At 47.5% G+C, this 15,663-nt stretch overlaps 3 protein-coding genes across 5 annotated transcripts in view; 2 read left to right on the top strand and 1 right to left on the bottom strand.

Annotated features, from left to right (window-relative positions):
- Window positions 1–2,249: 2,249 nt before the first annotated feature.
- On the top strand, window positions 2,250–4,765 carry LOC117966629 (maternal B9.10 protein-like). 2 transcript variants are annotated; one of them, XM_059009768.1, is made up of 5 exons: window positions 2,250–2,355; window positions 2,572–2,776; window positions 3,372–3,509; window positions 3,834–4,044; window positions 4,283–4,765. In XM_059009768.1, the coding sequence occupies exons 2-5, from the start codon at window positions 2,604–2,606 to the stop codon at window positions 4,475–4,477; spliced, it is 717 nt and encodes a 238-aa protein (XP_058865751.1). In that variant the 5' UTR covers window positions 2,250–2,355; window positions 2,572–2,603; the 3' UTR covers window positions 4,478–4,765. The 2 variants fall into 2 exon arrangements, with proteins under 2 accessions (XP_058865751.1, XP_034768943.2); XM_034913052.2 differs by lacking the exon at window positions 2,250–2,355 and adding an exon at window positions 2,428–2,449.
- A 2,309-nt stretch (window positions 4,766–7,074) lies between these two features.
- Window positions 7,075–12,029, top strand: LOC117966636 (zona pellucida-like domain-containing protein 1). 2 transcript variants are annotated; one of them, XM_059009834.1, is made up of 11 exons: window positions 7,075–7,107; window positions 7,948–8,066; window positions 8,319–8,545; window positions 8,793–8,980; window positions 9,551–9,623; window positions 9,831–9,928; window positions 10,110–10,193; window positions 10,438–10,609; window positions 10,836–10,941; window positions 11,060–11,092; window positions 11,301–12,029. In XM_059009834.1, the coding sequence occupies exons 2-11, from the start codon at window positions 7,973–7,975 to the stop codon at window positions 11,468–11,470; spliced, it is 1,245 nt and encodes a 414-aa protein (XP_058865817.1). In that variant the 5' UTR covers window positions 7,075–7,107; window positions 7,948–7,972; the 3' UTR covers window positions 11,471–12,029. The 2 variants fall into 2 exon arrangements, with proteins under 2 accessions (XP_058865817.1, XP_058865816.1); XM_059009833.1 differs by having other exon boundaries at window positions 7,093–7,107; window positions 7,898–8,066; window positions 11,301–12,028.
- A 391-nt stretch (window positions 12,030–12,420) lies between these two features.
- LOC131707302 (uncharacterized) overlaps window positions 12,421–15,663 on the bottom strand; it is a 7,047-nt gene continuing 3,804 nt past the window's right edge. The window contains exons 5-9 of the mRNA XM_059009690.1: window positions 15,036–15,211; window positions 14,517–14,642; window positions 13,934–14,123; window positions 13,729–13,824; window positions 12,421–13,077 (exon numbers count right to left, since the gene is read on the bottom strand). Of these exons, the coding sequence (XP_058865673.1) occupies window positions 13,046–13,077; window positions 13,729–13,824; window positions 13,934–14,123; window positions 14,517–14,642; window positions 15,036–15,211 (620 nt within the window). The 3' untranslated portion in view covers window positions 12,421–13,045. The remainder of the gene's footprint in view (window positions 13,078–13,728; window positions 13,825–13,933; window positions 14,124–14,516; window positions 14,643–15,035; window positions 15,212–15,663) is intronic.

Below are 15,663 nucleotides of genomic sequence, written 5' to 3'. Positions count from 1 at the left end.
CACTGTGCTTTACAATGCTTACCTGTGCTTTACAATTCTTCCCTGTGCTTTATCATGCTTCCACTGTGCTTTACAATGCTTACCTGTGCTTTACAATGCTTTCACTGTGCTTTACCATGCTTTCACTGTGCTTTACAATGCTTACCTGTGCTTTACCATGCTTTCACTGTGCTTTACAATGCTTTCACTGTGCTTTACCATGCTTTCACTGTGCTTTACAATGCTTACCTGTGCTTTACAATTCTTCCCTGTGCTTTATCATGCTTTCACTGTACTTTACCATGCTTTCACTGTGCTTTACCATGCTTTCACTGTGCTTTACAATGCTTTCACTGTGCTTTACAATGCTTACCTGTGCTTTACAATTCTTCCCTGTGCTTTATCATGCTTTCACTGTACTTTATCATGCTTTCACTGTACTTTACCATGCTTTCACTGTGCTTTACCATGCTTTCACTGTGCTTTACAATGCTTACCTGTGCTTTACCATGCTTTCACTGTGCTTTACAATGCTTACCTGTGCTTTACAATGCTTTCACTGTGCTTTACAATGCTTCCCTGTGCTTTACCATGCTTTCACTGTGCTTTACCATGCTTTCACTGTGCTTTACCATGCTTTCACTGTGCTTTACAATGCTTCTCTGTGCTTTACCATGCTTTCACTGTGCTTTGCTGTTACTATGGGAAACTACATATCCATGGCCACCAGCACTCTCTTCTGACCCCCCTCCCCCCATCCATCTTTAATAAATGAGGATTGCATTTGACTGAAAAGTAAAAGGTTTGATTAAATTCTGGTTCTTAATTGCTGTCGCGCTGTATTACACTGGGTCAGACTCCTTGGGTCTGTATTGTGATGTGGACAGTAATGAGCAGCTTTCACTGTGCTTTGAGGTTTCCAGAGAAACGCTCTGTGTGAATGACTCCTTCCTTTCCCAGGTTCATGCCTGGGCATGCCCGGGGAACACAGGCCCCTGCTGGCAGTGAAACCAACACCTCCTCACCTTTAACTCTTTCCCTGCTGGAAATCGACTCTCTTGGCTTGTGATTTTGTCAGAATCTATACAGGCCCTGTCCTGGTTATTATTTCAGCACTGTTTCCATTGGCCTTCGATCTGAACCAAGTGGTGAAACTCTGACCTCACCAGACATGTCAACCTGGCCCCGGGGCTGAAGCAGGGTGTTGTCAAGGAGACGGTGCGGCGAGGTTCCGTAGTCAAGGCTGAGTTCCGTAGTCAAGGCAGCAGCTTCCAGTTTGCTTGTTGCTAGGTGCTATTGTTGAGTGGGCCTGCCTGGACCAGCACTGTATACACAGATACACAAGTCAAAGTGCAGCAGCTCACAGTGCTGCCTTGCCACAGATACACAAGTCAAAGTGCAGGAGCTCACAACACTGCCTTGCACTGGACACGCTGGGAAACCCGTTTACAGGGAAAATGTACCCACCTGCACCCAATACAGAATAACACACACGTATATTAATCTGAAGCTCTTCATGTCCCCATAATAAACTATAGTGCTGAGGAGTAACACATTACTGCAATCTGATTTCATTTCTCAGTAACATGGGGCCTTTTTCAGGCATCTTATGAAATTTGGTAACGGATTACATTTTATGTAAATAACAGTTACTTTTAAAAAAGGACTACAGCTAATGCATAACATGGAAATCAGAAAGCGCTTCAACAGTGCCAGTCAAACCTTCAACGTCACAGGCCCGCGCTTTTCATGTCATGTTATAATTCATTACAAGGAACTAGCATGATCTGAGAAAGGTACTGACGCTGGAAAGTAATACAGACAGATTCTAAACGGAACAGCCTGGAGATTGAGTCCTGGGAAACAGCGCCCCCCTGTGGTGCACAGTGGGAGTTCTGCAGCCAGCCCAGCCTCCTCTGGATTTCTCAAACTAAATTACTCTGCTTCCACCTAGTCGGCGTCAAGTTGAATTGCTGGAAATAGATGCATTGTGAGACCACAATTATTATTTGCTTAATTAGACCTTTTTACTTGCTTTCCGCTCTTAAACAGCTGCAGATTTCAAGTTAGCCGTTACATTTTATAAGAAACTTGAACGCTGCAATTCGTTAAGAGCTGAGAACAATTAAAAAGGTTTAATTGCGCAAACTATCAGTTCAGTAATCCGAGTCCGGTTAAGTGATTGCGAGCGCCGCTGGAATGAAACCCTGCTTTAAGGTTCCGATAGTTCATTCATTTCAGCATCATTAACCTCACCTGCGGACGGGATGACGTCATCACGCACCTAGGCCCTTTTAGTGTATTTAAGCCGGTGAGACGGAAGGACATTATTGTTGTGGAAGGATCAATGAAAAGCGGGCTCGTTGATAAACAGAGGTACGGTACCTGTCGGCGGTGAATTGTTACCGATATAATATGCCTTTACATAGAGATGCTTTGATTTGTTACATTCCACGTAAGGTCTATAAAGGTAAATTCAACTTTTGCAAGTTAGCCCAAAGTTTTCTCAGTTTTAACTTCCTATAGTTGTAGGATACAAGATAGTATTTGAATGAAGGGAACAGAATTAAAACCTGCATCTCCCCTCAACAGGTGAATTGCACATTTTAGAAAAAGAGACAGAAATGAAAGACGAGATCGCGGCCACCGTGTTCTTCATCACAAGACTCGCTAAGAAGCACGGCAGTGCGCGCAGGAAGCACCTCGAGGAGTTTGCGGTTCAGCTGACGTCGATACTGTTCGAGAGATACAAGAACCACTGGTACCGGTCCGACCCGGCCAAGGGGCAGGCGTTCAGGTAGGACCGCTGGGGCTGCAGCGGGGCCGCCGTGCGTACGTGCACTCGCCTCGCTACACTGGGGCGACTGGAGTCTTTGCCCCAGTCGCCACGTCAGGGTTGTGTCATGATGTCACTTACGTCAGGGGGGGTGGAGTTTTTCTTGTGTGTTAAAGAATATGAACTATACTCATTAAAGGTAAATTAACACCTATTCATATTTTGATATTTAATAAGCTAGTACGGATGTGCATTTTGGTTTTCAGAGATTTGTATTTTTGTCCCAGTGGCAAAAATGTCCTGCGCCTTGTGCCTGTGCATTGAAGTACTGCAGACTTTTTATTAATATATAAATGAAGCTACAAGAAAGACTTAAGTTGGGTAGCTTTATGCTTTGGTCACTTTTATCCATGGACCTGGGTATTAAGTTAACTGTTTTTATCCAGGTCATAATTCAGTGTTCTGCTAGAACGATTGCAGTGGTGAGGTATTGCAGCTGGTGTGGGACGATGCTTGCTGAATGCCCGTGGGGTGGGGGGGCTGCTTGCCGAATGCCCGTGGGGTGGGGCGATGCTTGCCGAATGCCCAGTGAATCCGCTCTTGCTCCTAACTGCAGGTGCATCAGAATGAACAGGTACCAGCTGAAGGATCCTCTGCTGGAGAGAGCCTGTCTGGAGAGCAACATGGACTATGAGGACCTGGGCCTGCCCAAGGAGCTCACTGTCTGGGTGGACCCATATGAAGTGTGCTGTCGGTGCGTGGCTCCAGTGCTGTCTTGTTTAATCCTGCTCTAGTGCTGTGTGCTCCGCATGGAGAGTCCTTATTCAGAACCTAAAATGTGCACCGGCTGGAAGTTATGTTGGCACGATGGTGACATCTAGTGTGTTTTTGGTAGCTTCCTCTGATCGTGTTGTGTGTGTGTTCTTGCACACACTTGGTCGAGTCTGTCTTGCAGAGTATGAGACCATGCACTCGTTTTAGAGGTAGTCACTGAACCCTTGACATGATTCATGAAGTCTAAATGCCTTGTGAGAAGCTGTGTGCCTCCTTTGCTGTAAATGCTGCGTCTCTCCCGCAGGTATGGCGAGAGGAACCCTGCGTTCAGTGTGGCTCAGTTTGAAGGTCGGGGGGAGAAGCAGGAGCTGTCTCTGTGCATCAGCAGTGCTGTAGAGAAGGCCACATCTGACTACCAGTCCGGGGCCTCTTCTGATGAGGAGAGCGTCTGCAGCAGCAGCAGCCAGGAGCCCAAGAGCATCCCCACAGTCAGGAACCCCAACAGTGTCTACCAGGTGCTGCTCTCCCACATGGCCTGTCCACCTCTTCATCTTGCTCACAGAACTGCTTTGTGCAGAACCCACATCCCTTCTAAATGCCAGCCTTGAACTGTTGCAGTGTGTGTGAATGCCCTATTTTGTTTGCATTGGTTTCTATATGCATATACAGTGTTGTGCATCCAGTAAACTCTGAGCCTTTCTCGGGTGGTCCTGGTCTCCACGCTAACCACTGCAAACCTTTGTGTCTCTTCAGTTCAGTGACTTCTCTGCCCAGCCTGTGCAGTCCTGGGCTCCGTACACCAACAGGAAACAGCACCTGGCGGAGAGCTACCGCCAGCCAGCAGGGGGCGCCAGTGCCAGCAGCGGGAACAAGAGCTACAGGCCCTCTGCAGCGTTCTCCGGGCCGCGCGTCGACCGGTTCCACTGGGTCAGCAAGAAACGCTCCTAGTGGCTTCCATGTGACTGTCCAGCTCTGACATGCGAGTGATGTCACTGAAGCCGTCTCGCTGGAGAGAGAGGGAGAGCTCTCTTTACTTTGCCACTGCTCTTCTCAATGACACTTTTTAATGAATCCTTCCTCATCTGTCTTTTTAAGCAACTCTTTTTGCAAGTTATTTTATTGAAGAGATTATATTAAGTACTTTAATAGGAATGATGTCTGCTTTTATTTGTCTATTTATTTAACTTGTGTATTTTGAAAAGGAGACTGATCCAAAAATAAACTATTTTTATGAAACCTCTTGTGTGTTTTACTGGCTTGAATAGGAGGCTCTAGTGATTTGTTCAGCATTCACCTGGGGTTATGCACTCATTCCTTAATCACAGTATGACCTTGTCTTGCTAATAAAGAAGTTCTGTTCTATATGAACCTGCTGTCACACCCAAACCACCCTGCTACCCTCAGGTAAGGTAGGTCCTGTCAATCGCTCTCTGCAGAAGCACACATTGCTTTCCCTTCATTTCCCAGCCTATCTCCTTTCAAAATGCTGCCGCTATCTCAACACGGCAGATTGAAGATCGATTAACACGTGAAAGAATTTGTGTGCGAGGATCACGTTCCATCTATTATGTGTGACTGCCATGAGAAATGACTGCTAGCTAAAGCTGTCAATTTGAAATGACAATTAAGGTGCAGGATATCAGGGGACAATAGCTGCTTGCCGTTTAGGGACGTCAAAACTTTGGGCATGTTCAGTTCTCATGTCAGATGTGACCTTTAGAGATTCAACTGAAGAAATGGATCTTGTGCTTTTCCATCATGGAAAAATTAAATTGCTGTCCTCTGGCCCTGGTCTCTGTGCTGTGTTTAAAGGGCTGGTTTGGTTCAATCCTGTCCCTCTGATTCCTTTTGGTTCCAGGCTGGATAGATATGTTTCTTTCAGCCTCTCTTTTGTAGCTCAATCCTTTAAACCTTGCTGGGATGAGTCTGGCTGCTTTCATAACAAGATATTAAATGTCAAAGACAGAAAACAGCAAACAACCTGGGCTGATGGAATCTGTGGTGCGCGTGGAAACAGTAGGCAGTGAAGGCTGTCTGAAACATAGTCAGTAGTTTTACGACGTGCTGGAGGCCTCTTATTCTAACCATGTTACTGACAGGACAGCACCGCGATCATTAGAGTTTAGGCAATGCTTTGTTCGATGCTGTACTATTTTAAACCTACTCCAATTGTAAATTGTTACAGAGGAATTTTGACAAGACATACAGAAAACGATCATTTAATAGCTGTTCATAAGAACGCTGCTTACAGATCTGTGCTTCTTCAGTTAAGAAGCCATGCTGTTGATTGGAGGAGGGGATGGTGTGTGTAGAATTCTTGACTGAAGAAGGGGGGACAGGCAAACCCGAGACAATGGGACGGATCTTATTGCTGTCATCTTTCATAAGAAACAATGTGCTGCACAGAGGGCTTTTCTGACTGCCACTGATGGGGTTGCATGCAAGCAACATGATTTCTAACAATGCTGTATTTTTAGTTCATTATATGTGCCTTGTGGCAAAATGTATCCTATTTCAGTTGTTCACAACATTGCGTGCCGAAGAGGGAACGGTGTGTTTGCAGCAGCTGGGACCACAGGGGTGGGGGGTAGGATTTGTGGAAAGAGCTGCGAAGCACTGGCCTCTGATTTTCCCAGCTTCCAGTGGGGAGCCTGTGATCCACGCTGGAGGCAGGAATGTGTTCACAGTGTGTCCAGCGATGTTTGTCCATCCAGGCATTCACATGTCCTAACACTGGTGCAGAGAATGGTGGTGACCACTGCATTCATCTGAAACATGCTCAAGTGAAGTGAGAGCTTGGGCTTGTGCCTGAAGGCTCCTCACATCATTCATGGGTTAGGGGTGAGGTTAGGGTTTAGGGTTAGGGGTTGGGGTTTGGGTTAGGGTTCAGGGGTTAGGGTTAGGGTTTAGGGTTAGGGGTTGGGGTTCGGGTTCTGGTTCGGGTTAGGTGTGGGGTTAGGGTTATATCATCCAGAAAAATGTACACATGATTCATCACTTTATCTTTAATTCAACTAATAATTTGCTTAATTAGACCTTATTACTTGTTTTCAGCTCTTAAGCAGCTGCAGATTTCAAGTTAGCCGTAACATTTTATAAGAAACTTGAACGCTGCAATTCTTTAAGAGCTGAGAACAATTTAAAAGGTGTAATTGAGCAAATTATCAGTTAAATGAAGGGTCTCGTTAAGTAATTGAGAGCTCAGCTGGAATGAAAACCAGCCGACGCAGGGGGTCCCCAGGACCAGGGCTGGGAAGCTCTGCCCTGCAGTATGGTGTCATGTTGATACAGCACAGGCATGGGAAAGTGTAGCCTCAGCCTCTAGAAGGACACTGAGGTCTGGGTCTCTAAGGAAATCCCACACTTCAACCTAAAGAAACAAAACAAACAGGCATGCTGGGGACACAGACAATAGAAAGGAAGGATGGCCTGAAGACTGGTAATCCACACCAGCTACTATGATAAGGATACCGTCACTGGTATCAGGTATTACCTGCGCAGAGCTTATAAAGAGATGCTTGATGGTGCTTGAAGTACGACCAGGCTTGTGAACAGCACAGGGCAGCACCACGGATAAGGTATTTGAAACTTTATTGAAGCTAGTAAGATCACAACCTAAAACTCATGTTTTGTGAAGCAAATGGGTTTTTTTGTTTCAGGATCTGCAAACATTTAAACATGAGATAAACTGATGCCACCAAATGCACAGTTTTCAAATGCTTATTTATACCTGCACTGTGTGCATTTGGGACATTTCATATTATTTTTAAAAGTTTTTTTTGTTAAAAATGAAGACCAGTTAGAGTTTAATAACGACACTAAAACAATTTAATGATTTAAAGAGGTTCTGAACTCTGAGTGATTTAAAGAGGTCCTGAACTCTGAGTGATTTAAAGAGGTTCTGAACTCTGAGTGATTTAAAGAGGTCCTGAACTCTGAGTGATTTAAAGAGGTCCTGAACTCTGAGTGATTTAAAGAGGTCCTGAACTCTGAGTGATTTAAAGAGGTTCTGAACTCTGAGTGATTTAAAGAGGTCCTGAACTCTGAGTGATTTAAAGAGGTCCTGAACTCTGAGTGATTTAAAGAGGTCCTGAACTCTGAGTGATTTAAAGAGGTCCTGAACTCTGAGTAATTTAAAGAGGTCCTGAACTCTGAGTGATTTAAAGAGGTTGTGTTTCTCTTCCAGACGCAGTGCTGAACTCTGAGTGATTTGAAGCGGTCGTGTTTCAGATGCAGTCCTGAACTCTGAGTGATTTGAAGCGGTCGTGTTTCAGATGCAGTCCTGAACTCTGAGTGATTTGAAGCGGTCGTGTTTCAGACGCAGTCCTGAACTCTGAGTGATTTGAAGCAATCGTGTTTCTCTTCCAGACGCAGTCCTGAACTCTGAGTGATTTGAAGTGGTCGTGTTTCTCTTCCAGACGCAGTCCTGTGATTTGCTCAAAGATGTTGTGTCTGTGTGTCTCACTGGCTGCCCTGGTCCTTCCCCATTACGCAGCAGCCCAGTACAACTGCAGTGCAGCGCTACAGAGAACCCCAGGCAAGTCTCCACCCGGCCGGCTGCACACTGCGGCTCTGGGAATGTGCACCTCTGTACACAGCTCTGGGAATGTGCACCTCTGTACACAACTCTGGGAATGTGCACCTCTGTACACAGCTCTGGGAATGTGCACCTCTGTACACAGCTCTGGGAATGTGCACCATAGAGCTCAGTAGAGCTCTGTTCTGAAGTGTAGAAGGTGTTTTGTGAGCCCTGCACAGCAGCCTAACCTGTCTGCTCTCTGTTTCACAGTCAATGATGATATGACAGTGGTTTGCGGACCGCAGTTCATTACAATGACTGTGAACCTGTGCACGGCGCTCTATGCTGGCTTTGACCCCACGGGACTGGCTGTGAACAGCCGGCAGAATGACTCTCAGTGCAAGGGACTCATCGACTCCACAGTCACTCCTCCAGTCATCAGATACAGCCTCCCTGTCAATGGCACCCTGGATAATATCTGCAGCAACAGCATTCAGGCAAGTGAAGAGCTTCCCTTCAAATCATCATCAATACATCCCACTTAGTTAAGGGGAGGCTGCAGTGGCACTAGCCTGGAGTCCTGTGACAAGCACCTCTCTCCTGATCTGAACACACCCTGCCTGCGGGTCAGTGCTGTGCCTCTCTCCAGCACAGATGGCCCATTCTTTCTGCTGTCTTTTCCACATCTTCTCGTTCCCAAGCTGTTGAAATGTCCACACTGTAATACGCTGCTGTTTGTCTCAGATCGTGAACGAGGGCGCAGGGACCGGCTTTCTCAGCTCCTTCTCAAACATCCAGTCAGTTGTCATCAGCGGCTACATCGACACGCGCCAGTCCTCCAGCGGGCTGATCAGCTACTCCACAGACCTGTACTACGGCTTCTCCTGCCGCTACCCTCTGGAATACATCCTGAACAACACACAGATCATCACGTGAGTCCCGGCACTGAGCCAGAGAGGCTCCCTCTGCATTGCAAGCAGACTGGCTCGCTCCTTTAGTTTGTATTGCAGTGGATATTTGTGATATGGAATATGATAAAGAATAATCTACATGTATATCTATATGTCTATATGTATTTCTGTGATATATTATTAAGGGTAAATGTTAGGGGGGGTCCCATTCCAAAAGGGGTTCCAGACCCTCGCTTCTAAATCGATTCTCTCATTTGAAAAAGTTCCAAACCCTCGCTTCTAAATCGATTCTCTCATTTGAAAAGGTTCCAGACCCTCGCTTCTAAATCGATTCTCTCATTTGCAAAGGTTCCAGACCCTCGCTTCTAAATCGATTCTCTCATTTGCAAAGGTTCCAGACCCTCGCTTCTAAATCAGTTCTCTCATTTGACATTTTGGTTTGGGCTCATAATAGGTGAGAGACAATGTAAGTGGTTACTAGATTCTCTTCACAGGTCATGAGAACACACCTCAATGATGTAATAAACACAAACAGCGAACACAACCCGCAGGGCTCATCTCACCCCTTCCTCTTTCTCTTTCGTCTTCCAGGTCCTCAGTGTCTGTGGCTGTGAATGGCAACAATGGTACCTTCATCAGCACGTTAAGCATGAAGCTGTATAATGTAAGTGCGCCCGGCTGGAACTAGACTGGCAGAGCTGTGTTAACAGGAAGCCTGGACTCTGCTAAGCACAGCGTGTTCCTCCCCTGATCCATGGATGCTTTAAGCAGGCTGCTCTGTGATGCTGTTGTGCCCTGCAGTCTTTTCTCAGTAGCCTGTGCTTGCAGAATGCTGAATCTTTACTAACTGCTGTTTGCTCTGTGGTTTCAGGACTCTTCCTACACCTATCCACTGTCAGTCCCTGAAACCGGCATCCCTCTGAAGACTAAGGTCTTTGTGCAAGTCAGGGCCAGCAACCTCACTGCAAGGTGAGAGCTTTAGCCAGGCGCTGCTGTTTGCATTGATAGATAACATGATCGCTGTTTGGAGTAAGAAATCCAACTCAAACCAGCTTTGAAAATGTGTCCCGTTGTGCTGTTCTCTTTGTGTCGTCGGGACCCCCCTCTGTGAAGGAGCTGCTCACGAATCTGTCCTTCTCTCTGTTTTCAGTTTCCATGTTCTGCTGGATCACTGCTTCGCCACGCCGGATCCTTTCAACATGACGTTAACCGAACGCCACGACTTTTTCATCGGGTACGTTGAGTCAGCAACCCAGGATTCCAGTGCTCCCTGAATAATGAGACTGTCAGACTATGAAGAGTGTGCTGAGCATGGAGTAATCAATAGAGCTGATCAGTAACAGCAGTGCTGAGCATTGAGTAATCAATAGAGCTTTCTTTAGTTTTTGTTCTCTAAACTAATATCTGTCAGTGCCGTTAATATCTCAGTGCAATCAGTCACTTCATCTTTCACATGTTTCCTGTATGTTCATCTTCAGCTGCTCCAAAGATAACCAGACGACCATCATACAGAACGGGGACGGCCTGACTTCTCAGTTCCGCTTCGATGCCTTTCGATTCCTGCAGCACAGGGACAGGAAAGTATCCAGCATCTACCTGCACTGTGTGACCAGACTGTGCCAGCCCTCCACCTGCAAGGAGCTCAAAGCGGTGAGGCTCTGTCAGAGACATCGGCTCCAGCAGAGGCTCTCAGACACAGGACTGGGAAGGAGAGTGATAGCAAGCTGTGATGCTGTCCCTTGTTGTAACAGGGCTGCACAGTGAGCATGCTAATTTACCAGGGTGATCTTTCCCAAGGGGAGAGTGCCTGTAGAGCACACAGCTGTGTGGTGCAGGACTGGGAAGGAGATTGTAATGCTGTCCCTCATTGTAACAGGCCTGCACTAACACTACAAGAAGGAGGCGTGATGCTGAGACACAGCCCTTGGGCTCAGCAGAGACCGTCACTGTTTCCGCTGGACCCATCTTCACCAAAGAGCTCGGTACGACTCGATTGTATATCTCAATAAATCTCCTGCCGGAGATCTGAGCAGCGGGAGTCTTGCTGAGGCTGTGTGATGCACTGCTTCCAGTCTTATTGCCTTTGTTTTCCCCCCACAGACACTCTGGGTGAGATCTCTGCTCAGCAGTCTGGTAAGTACCGTGTGTTACTCCTGCATGTCATTGAGCAGTCACTGTCTCGCTCTGACCCGCTCTGCATGTCCATTAGCAGGGTGGAGAAGAGTGCTCATCTATCTGAAAGGAGTGACGCAGTCTTGTTCTTATTAAATTCCTCCTGTTAAAGGGTTTGCTTCCTCTTGTCCTCAAGTAGAGCAGTATGATCCTGTCTTTCTCCCTGCAGTTTACCACGAGACATTGCAGGAAACTCTGACCGGCCTGGTTGTTGGCGTCGTTTTCGCTGTCCTGCTGGCGGTCGCTGCGGTCCTGGGAGGCTGGTTCATGTTCAAGAAATATCACGTGGGAGCAAGAAAACCAGGACTGGAGGGATACCCCAACCAGGGCTTCAACTGACCTCCCCAACACATCCCATATTCATACAGCTAGAGCACACGGAGTCTGGAGTGGAGGTGGAATGGAGGCGGAATGGAGATGGAATGGAGGCGGAATGGAGATGGAATGGAGATGGAATGAAGTCTATGTAATTATTAGAATTGCACTAGTTATGCTATGTATGGTAATTTTGCACTTCATAGAGGCAGTGAACCAGTCTGTAATTTGATTTGTTGTCTGTTCATTTCCGTAGTGTTCAGGGTTCTGCTTCAGGGATAGAGTGCTGCTATATCAGCTTTCATTTCTAAGCATCGTGTCACAGTTACTGCTGGTGTTGTTCGCTGGGGTTTGGGTTTAGTTTTTTATGATTGTGGAAACTGATTTACTGCAGCATGAAGCTAATCTAAATGAGGGGGGGGGGGCTGTACTGCATCCTTCTACAATAACAGCGTGTTCGCACACACACACACATATGTATCTATCACAGTTGAATTCTATATGGTCTTCTGTACATTGTAATCCATTAGCTTTGCATTGTATCTCTAAATAAAGCCTCTGTATGCACAATGCCTCCCTTTGCTGCAGTGTCTGTTTAAAAGTGAATCTTCACCTCACGGAGCCTCTGTTCTTGCTCTTCTGGAAAGTGCTCTACAGATCCTCTCCCAACGCTTCTGTCTCGAGGCCATGCTCACCCAGCCTCTGTTCATCAATTCCAGCGGGTCTCTTTGGGAGACGCTATAAAAAGCCTCTCAGCGGATGAAGGCTGCTGTAATTCTTCCCCTAGGTTTGGTCTTCATGTCAGGATTGCTCTTTTCCAGGTCAGTCCCATTTTGGTTTCATTTCTATACTGGAGGAAAGCCGTGTGTCCTGAGAGGACAGGGCAGGGGTGCTTCTGTCTCGCATGCTAAAATAAACCAGGACCTGATAACAGGATATCCACCAATCCCAGCTTTAACTGCACATTTACACACAGCACGACTCCCAGACTCTCGATAGCTCCTGGATTTACTGCAGTACTTAATACAATATCCACACAGGAAGACAACCAACTAAAAGACACAAAGAGAAGGATTGCAAACCCCATTGCACTGTGTAAGAAATGTAACAAACAAGCAAGACGCGAATACAATGACATTTCAACGTGCTCTTTACAGTGAGACGAGAGGCAGCTACACTGGGTGTGGGGTGTGGGGTGAGGGGTGGGGGGCGGGCAGCCCAGCCTAGCAGCCTGGACTGTATTCAGAGCCTCTGCTCAGCCCACACTCCCTCTCCTGCTCCTCGATGTGTCTCAGCAGGGATTCTCTGCAGGGTGGAGGGGAGGGGGTGTGTGGGAGGTGTGTGGGGTGAGGGGTGGGGGGCGGGCAGCCCAGCCTAGCAGCCTGGACTGTATTCACAGCCTCTGCTCAGCCCACACTCCCTCTCCTGCTCCTCGATGTGTCTCAGCAGGGATTCTCTGCAGGGTGGAGGGGAGGGGGTGTGTGGCTGCTGCTGCGGCTTCAGGGAGACTCCCCTTCCTCTTCCTCCTGTATTCACAGCCCAGCAGCTCTGACATCTCTTCATTCAAACTATCCACCTTCTCCTGGATCTCATCGGCGCTCAGAGGCAGACCTGCTTCTCCTCGGCCAGACCTTTAAAATACACGGGAAGCAGTTTATATATGAGTGCCGACAGTCTCTTTGTCTAAACAGCCAATAACCTATGAGTTAAAGAATGCAATTCAATAACCTGTACTGTCAAGCCCGTGGCCTCTTTGATCTGGCTGAACCTCACCACTGAAGTCTGTGTCTGTGCTTGTCAGCTATCTGACTGGTAAAGGAGGTGAATTTCTCCCCTAACTCAAAGACCAATGCAGGGCTCCCTGTGGATCTGCAACTCAGCATGGCCAGGATTGGAAGCAGCAACCTCCTGATTGCTCTCACATATCTGGTGAGCCACTGAGAACCCTGCGCTGATACTCTTTGAGAATGAAAGTTAGGGACCTGCAGTAAAACTGTTACCCAAAGTAACTGGGACCAAGGGGTGTTCTGCTCAACAAATCATTCTGCTAATCCCAGCTGTGACACTGAGTTCTGAACTGCCCACTCAAGACACCTCCTTAGAAAGATACAAGCAAAGCCTTTGCCTGTAAATAACAAACACAAAGTACTGAATGGCTCTGAGGGCTGTAGCGCATGACAATAAGGGGCCAGAAGAGCATAGCACACAACCGGACGGGTTACCAAGGTTTTACTAATAGAGACTTTGCTATAGAATTCAAGGTCTTCTTGTTTTTCGGTTACCCTTGTCTGCTGGGACAGAGGTAGTCCAAGCTCTGGATGATGTTTCCGAAGCACTCCTCTCTGAAATGAGACGGTGTGACGGTGTGCTGGAGTGATCTACAACACAAGACAAGGAGCAGTAGAATTAGCTGAGCTTGCTCCCCAAGCTAAAGATCTTGGGGGTCTTGAAAGCAGCTCCTCTGCCCGGTCTCTCGCGGCTCCTCACCGGATGCTGGCCGGGGGGTCCCAGGGGAGAGGCGGAGTGCTCTGTTCTCTTCCAGCAAGGGCAGCAGCTGCTCCAGTAAGGGGATCAGCTCCCGCTGCTTTGCTTCTGAAGCTCTCTGGGGTTTTTCACTGGGTTGGTGGCGGATCATTTGATAATCGCCAGACCAATACGATGATCCAGATAACAGGGTCTGCGAAGACACAGAGCACATTCCAGGAGTGATAAAGAGCAGGCGAATGAAGCAACACTCCTAGTGACTCAACACTGGGGACAACGCCACCAGGGAGACTCAAGACTTCAAGAAGCGTGTCTGGAGGGTTTGTAATACGAGTGGGGAGACTGTCCTGTGTAATAGGAGTGGGGAGACTGTCCTGTTTAATATCGTATTACAAGCAGCTCCCTGGAGCACTTATAACATCAAAAAATAAAACACAGTGTTTTAGTAATCACAAAAATGAAACATAATGAAAAGGGGAAGGAAAATAACACTAAGAAGCTGCGTTGCGGACTCGTGAACCAGCACAGGGGCCTGTTCTCACAGTGGCTATTCCAGTGTGATACCCAGCCCAGTGCTGAATCTCACCTTCCCTGTGACGGCGTGCAGGCGGGACAGCTCCCGCAGGTACAGCAGCCTGCACAGAGCCACGTCTACACCAGCCTGTCTCCTCAGCAGGGTCTCCCAAGAGTCCTTCAGCAAGCGTCTGTGCACCTGAGAGGGAGAACAACCATTCTATATGGCATGTATTACATGGGAGGAGGGGTCATGAGGACCCATTCCATATGGCATGTATTACATGGGAGGAGGGGTCATGAGGACCCATTCCATATGGCATGTATTACATGGGAGGAGGGGTCATGAGGACATTCCATATGGCATGTATTACATGGGAGGAGGGGTCATGAGGACCCATTCCATATGGCATGTATGCTACATGTGTGCTAATACACTACATTTCGCAATACTAAAAGACACCCCCAAAATGATCAGTGTTTTTGAAGTTGTTATCAATGTTTTTTGTACAATAGATGGGATAAGGATCCCTTTCTCAATCCCAGGTGTTTGTATGCAGCCCAGCCCCTTGGCAATGCCTCTGCCCCTCACCTTCCTGTAATTGAGATTCACATCCTGCTCTCCCGGCTGCCTCCTGCTCTGCTGGGCCTGGGCTCTCAGTCTGTCCTCCTCCTGCTTCATCTTGTCTGAAGCCTGGCTTACCTTCTCCAGCATCTCCCTGAACACAGCTGCAAAGCGGAGGTGCTGCTCCCCTTCCTCCCTGTCAACTGAGGAGAGGAGTGGAGATCTGAGAGGAAAAACTACAAGAGGAGGAGAGGAGGAGAGGAGATCTGAGAGGAAAAACTACAAGAGGAGGAGAGGAGGAGTGGAGATCTGAGAGGAAAAACTACAAGAGGAGGAGAGGAGGAGTGGAGATCTGAGAGGAAAAACTACAAGAGGAGGAGAGGAGGAGTGGAGATCTGAGAGGAAAAACTACAAGAGGAGGAGAGGAGGAGTGGAGATCTGAGAGGAAAAACTACAAGAGGAGGAGAGGAGGAGTGGAGATCTGAGAGGAAAAACTACAAGAGGAGGAGAGGAGGAGTGGAGATCTGAGAGGAAAAACTACAAGAGGAGGAGAGGAGGAGAGGAGATCTGAGAGGAAAAACTACAAGAGGAGGAGAGGAGGAGTGGAGATCTGAGAGGAAAAACTACAAGAGGAGGAGAGGAGGAGTGGAGATCT

The sequence above is a fragment of the Acipenser ruthenus genome, chromosome 39 (assembly GCF_902713425.1).
Source record: "Acipenser ruthenus chromosome 39, fAciRut3.2 maternal haplotype, whole genome shotgun sequence".
In the NCBI taxonomy this organism is placed as follows: domain Eukaryota; kingdom Metazoa; phylum Chordata; class Actinopteri; order Acipenseriformes; family Acipenseridae; genus Acipenser; species Acipenser ruthenus.
Note: the sequence above shows the minus strand (reverse complement) of the source record. Positions and strands in the feature narration are given on the sequence as shown.

Excerpts from the sequence above, each read along its gene's own strand:
- LOC117966629 (XM_059009768.1), top strand. The coding sequence starts at position 2,604 with ATGAAAGACGAGATCGCGGCCACCGTGTTCTTCATCACAAGACTCGCT. Across the intron at positions 3,510-3,833 it reads CCATATGAAGTGTGCTGTCG|GTATGGCGAGAGGAACCCTG; the intron begins GTGCGTGGCTCC and ends TCTCTCCCGCAG. Across the intron at positions 4,045-4,282 it reads ACCCCAACAGTGTCTACCAG|TTCAGTGACTTCTCTGCCCA; the intron begins GTGCTGCTCTCC and ends GTGTCTCTTCAG.
- LOC117966636 (XM_059009834.1), top strand. The coding sequence starts at position 7,973 with ATGTTGTGTCTGTGTGTCTCACTGGCTGCCCTGGTCCTTCCCCATTAC. Across the intron at positions 8,546-8,792 it reads TCTGCAGCAACAGCATTCAG|ATCGTGAACGAGGGCGCAGG; the intron begins GCAAGTGAAGAG and ends TGTTTGTCTCAG. Across the intron at positions 8,981-9,550 it reads AACAACACACAGATCATCAC|GTCCTCAGTGTCTGTGGCTG; the intron begins GTGAGTCCCGGC and ends TTCGTCTTCCAG.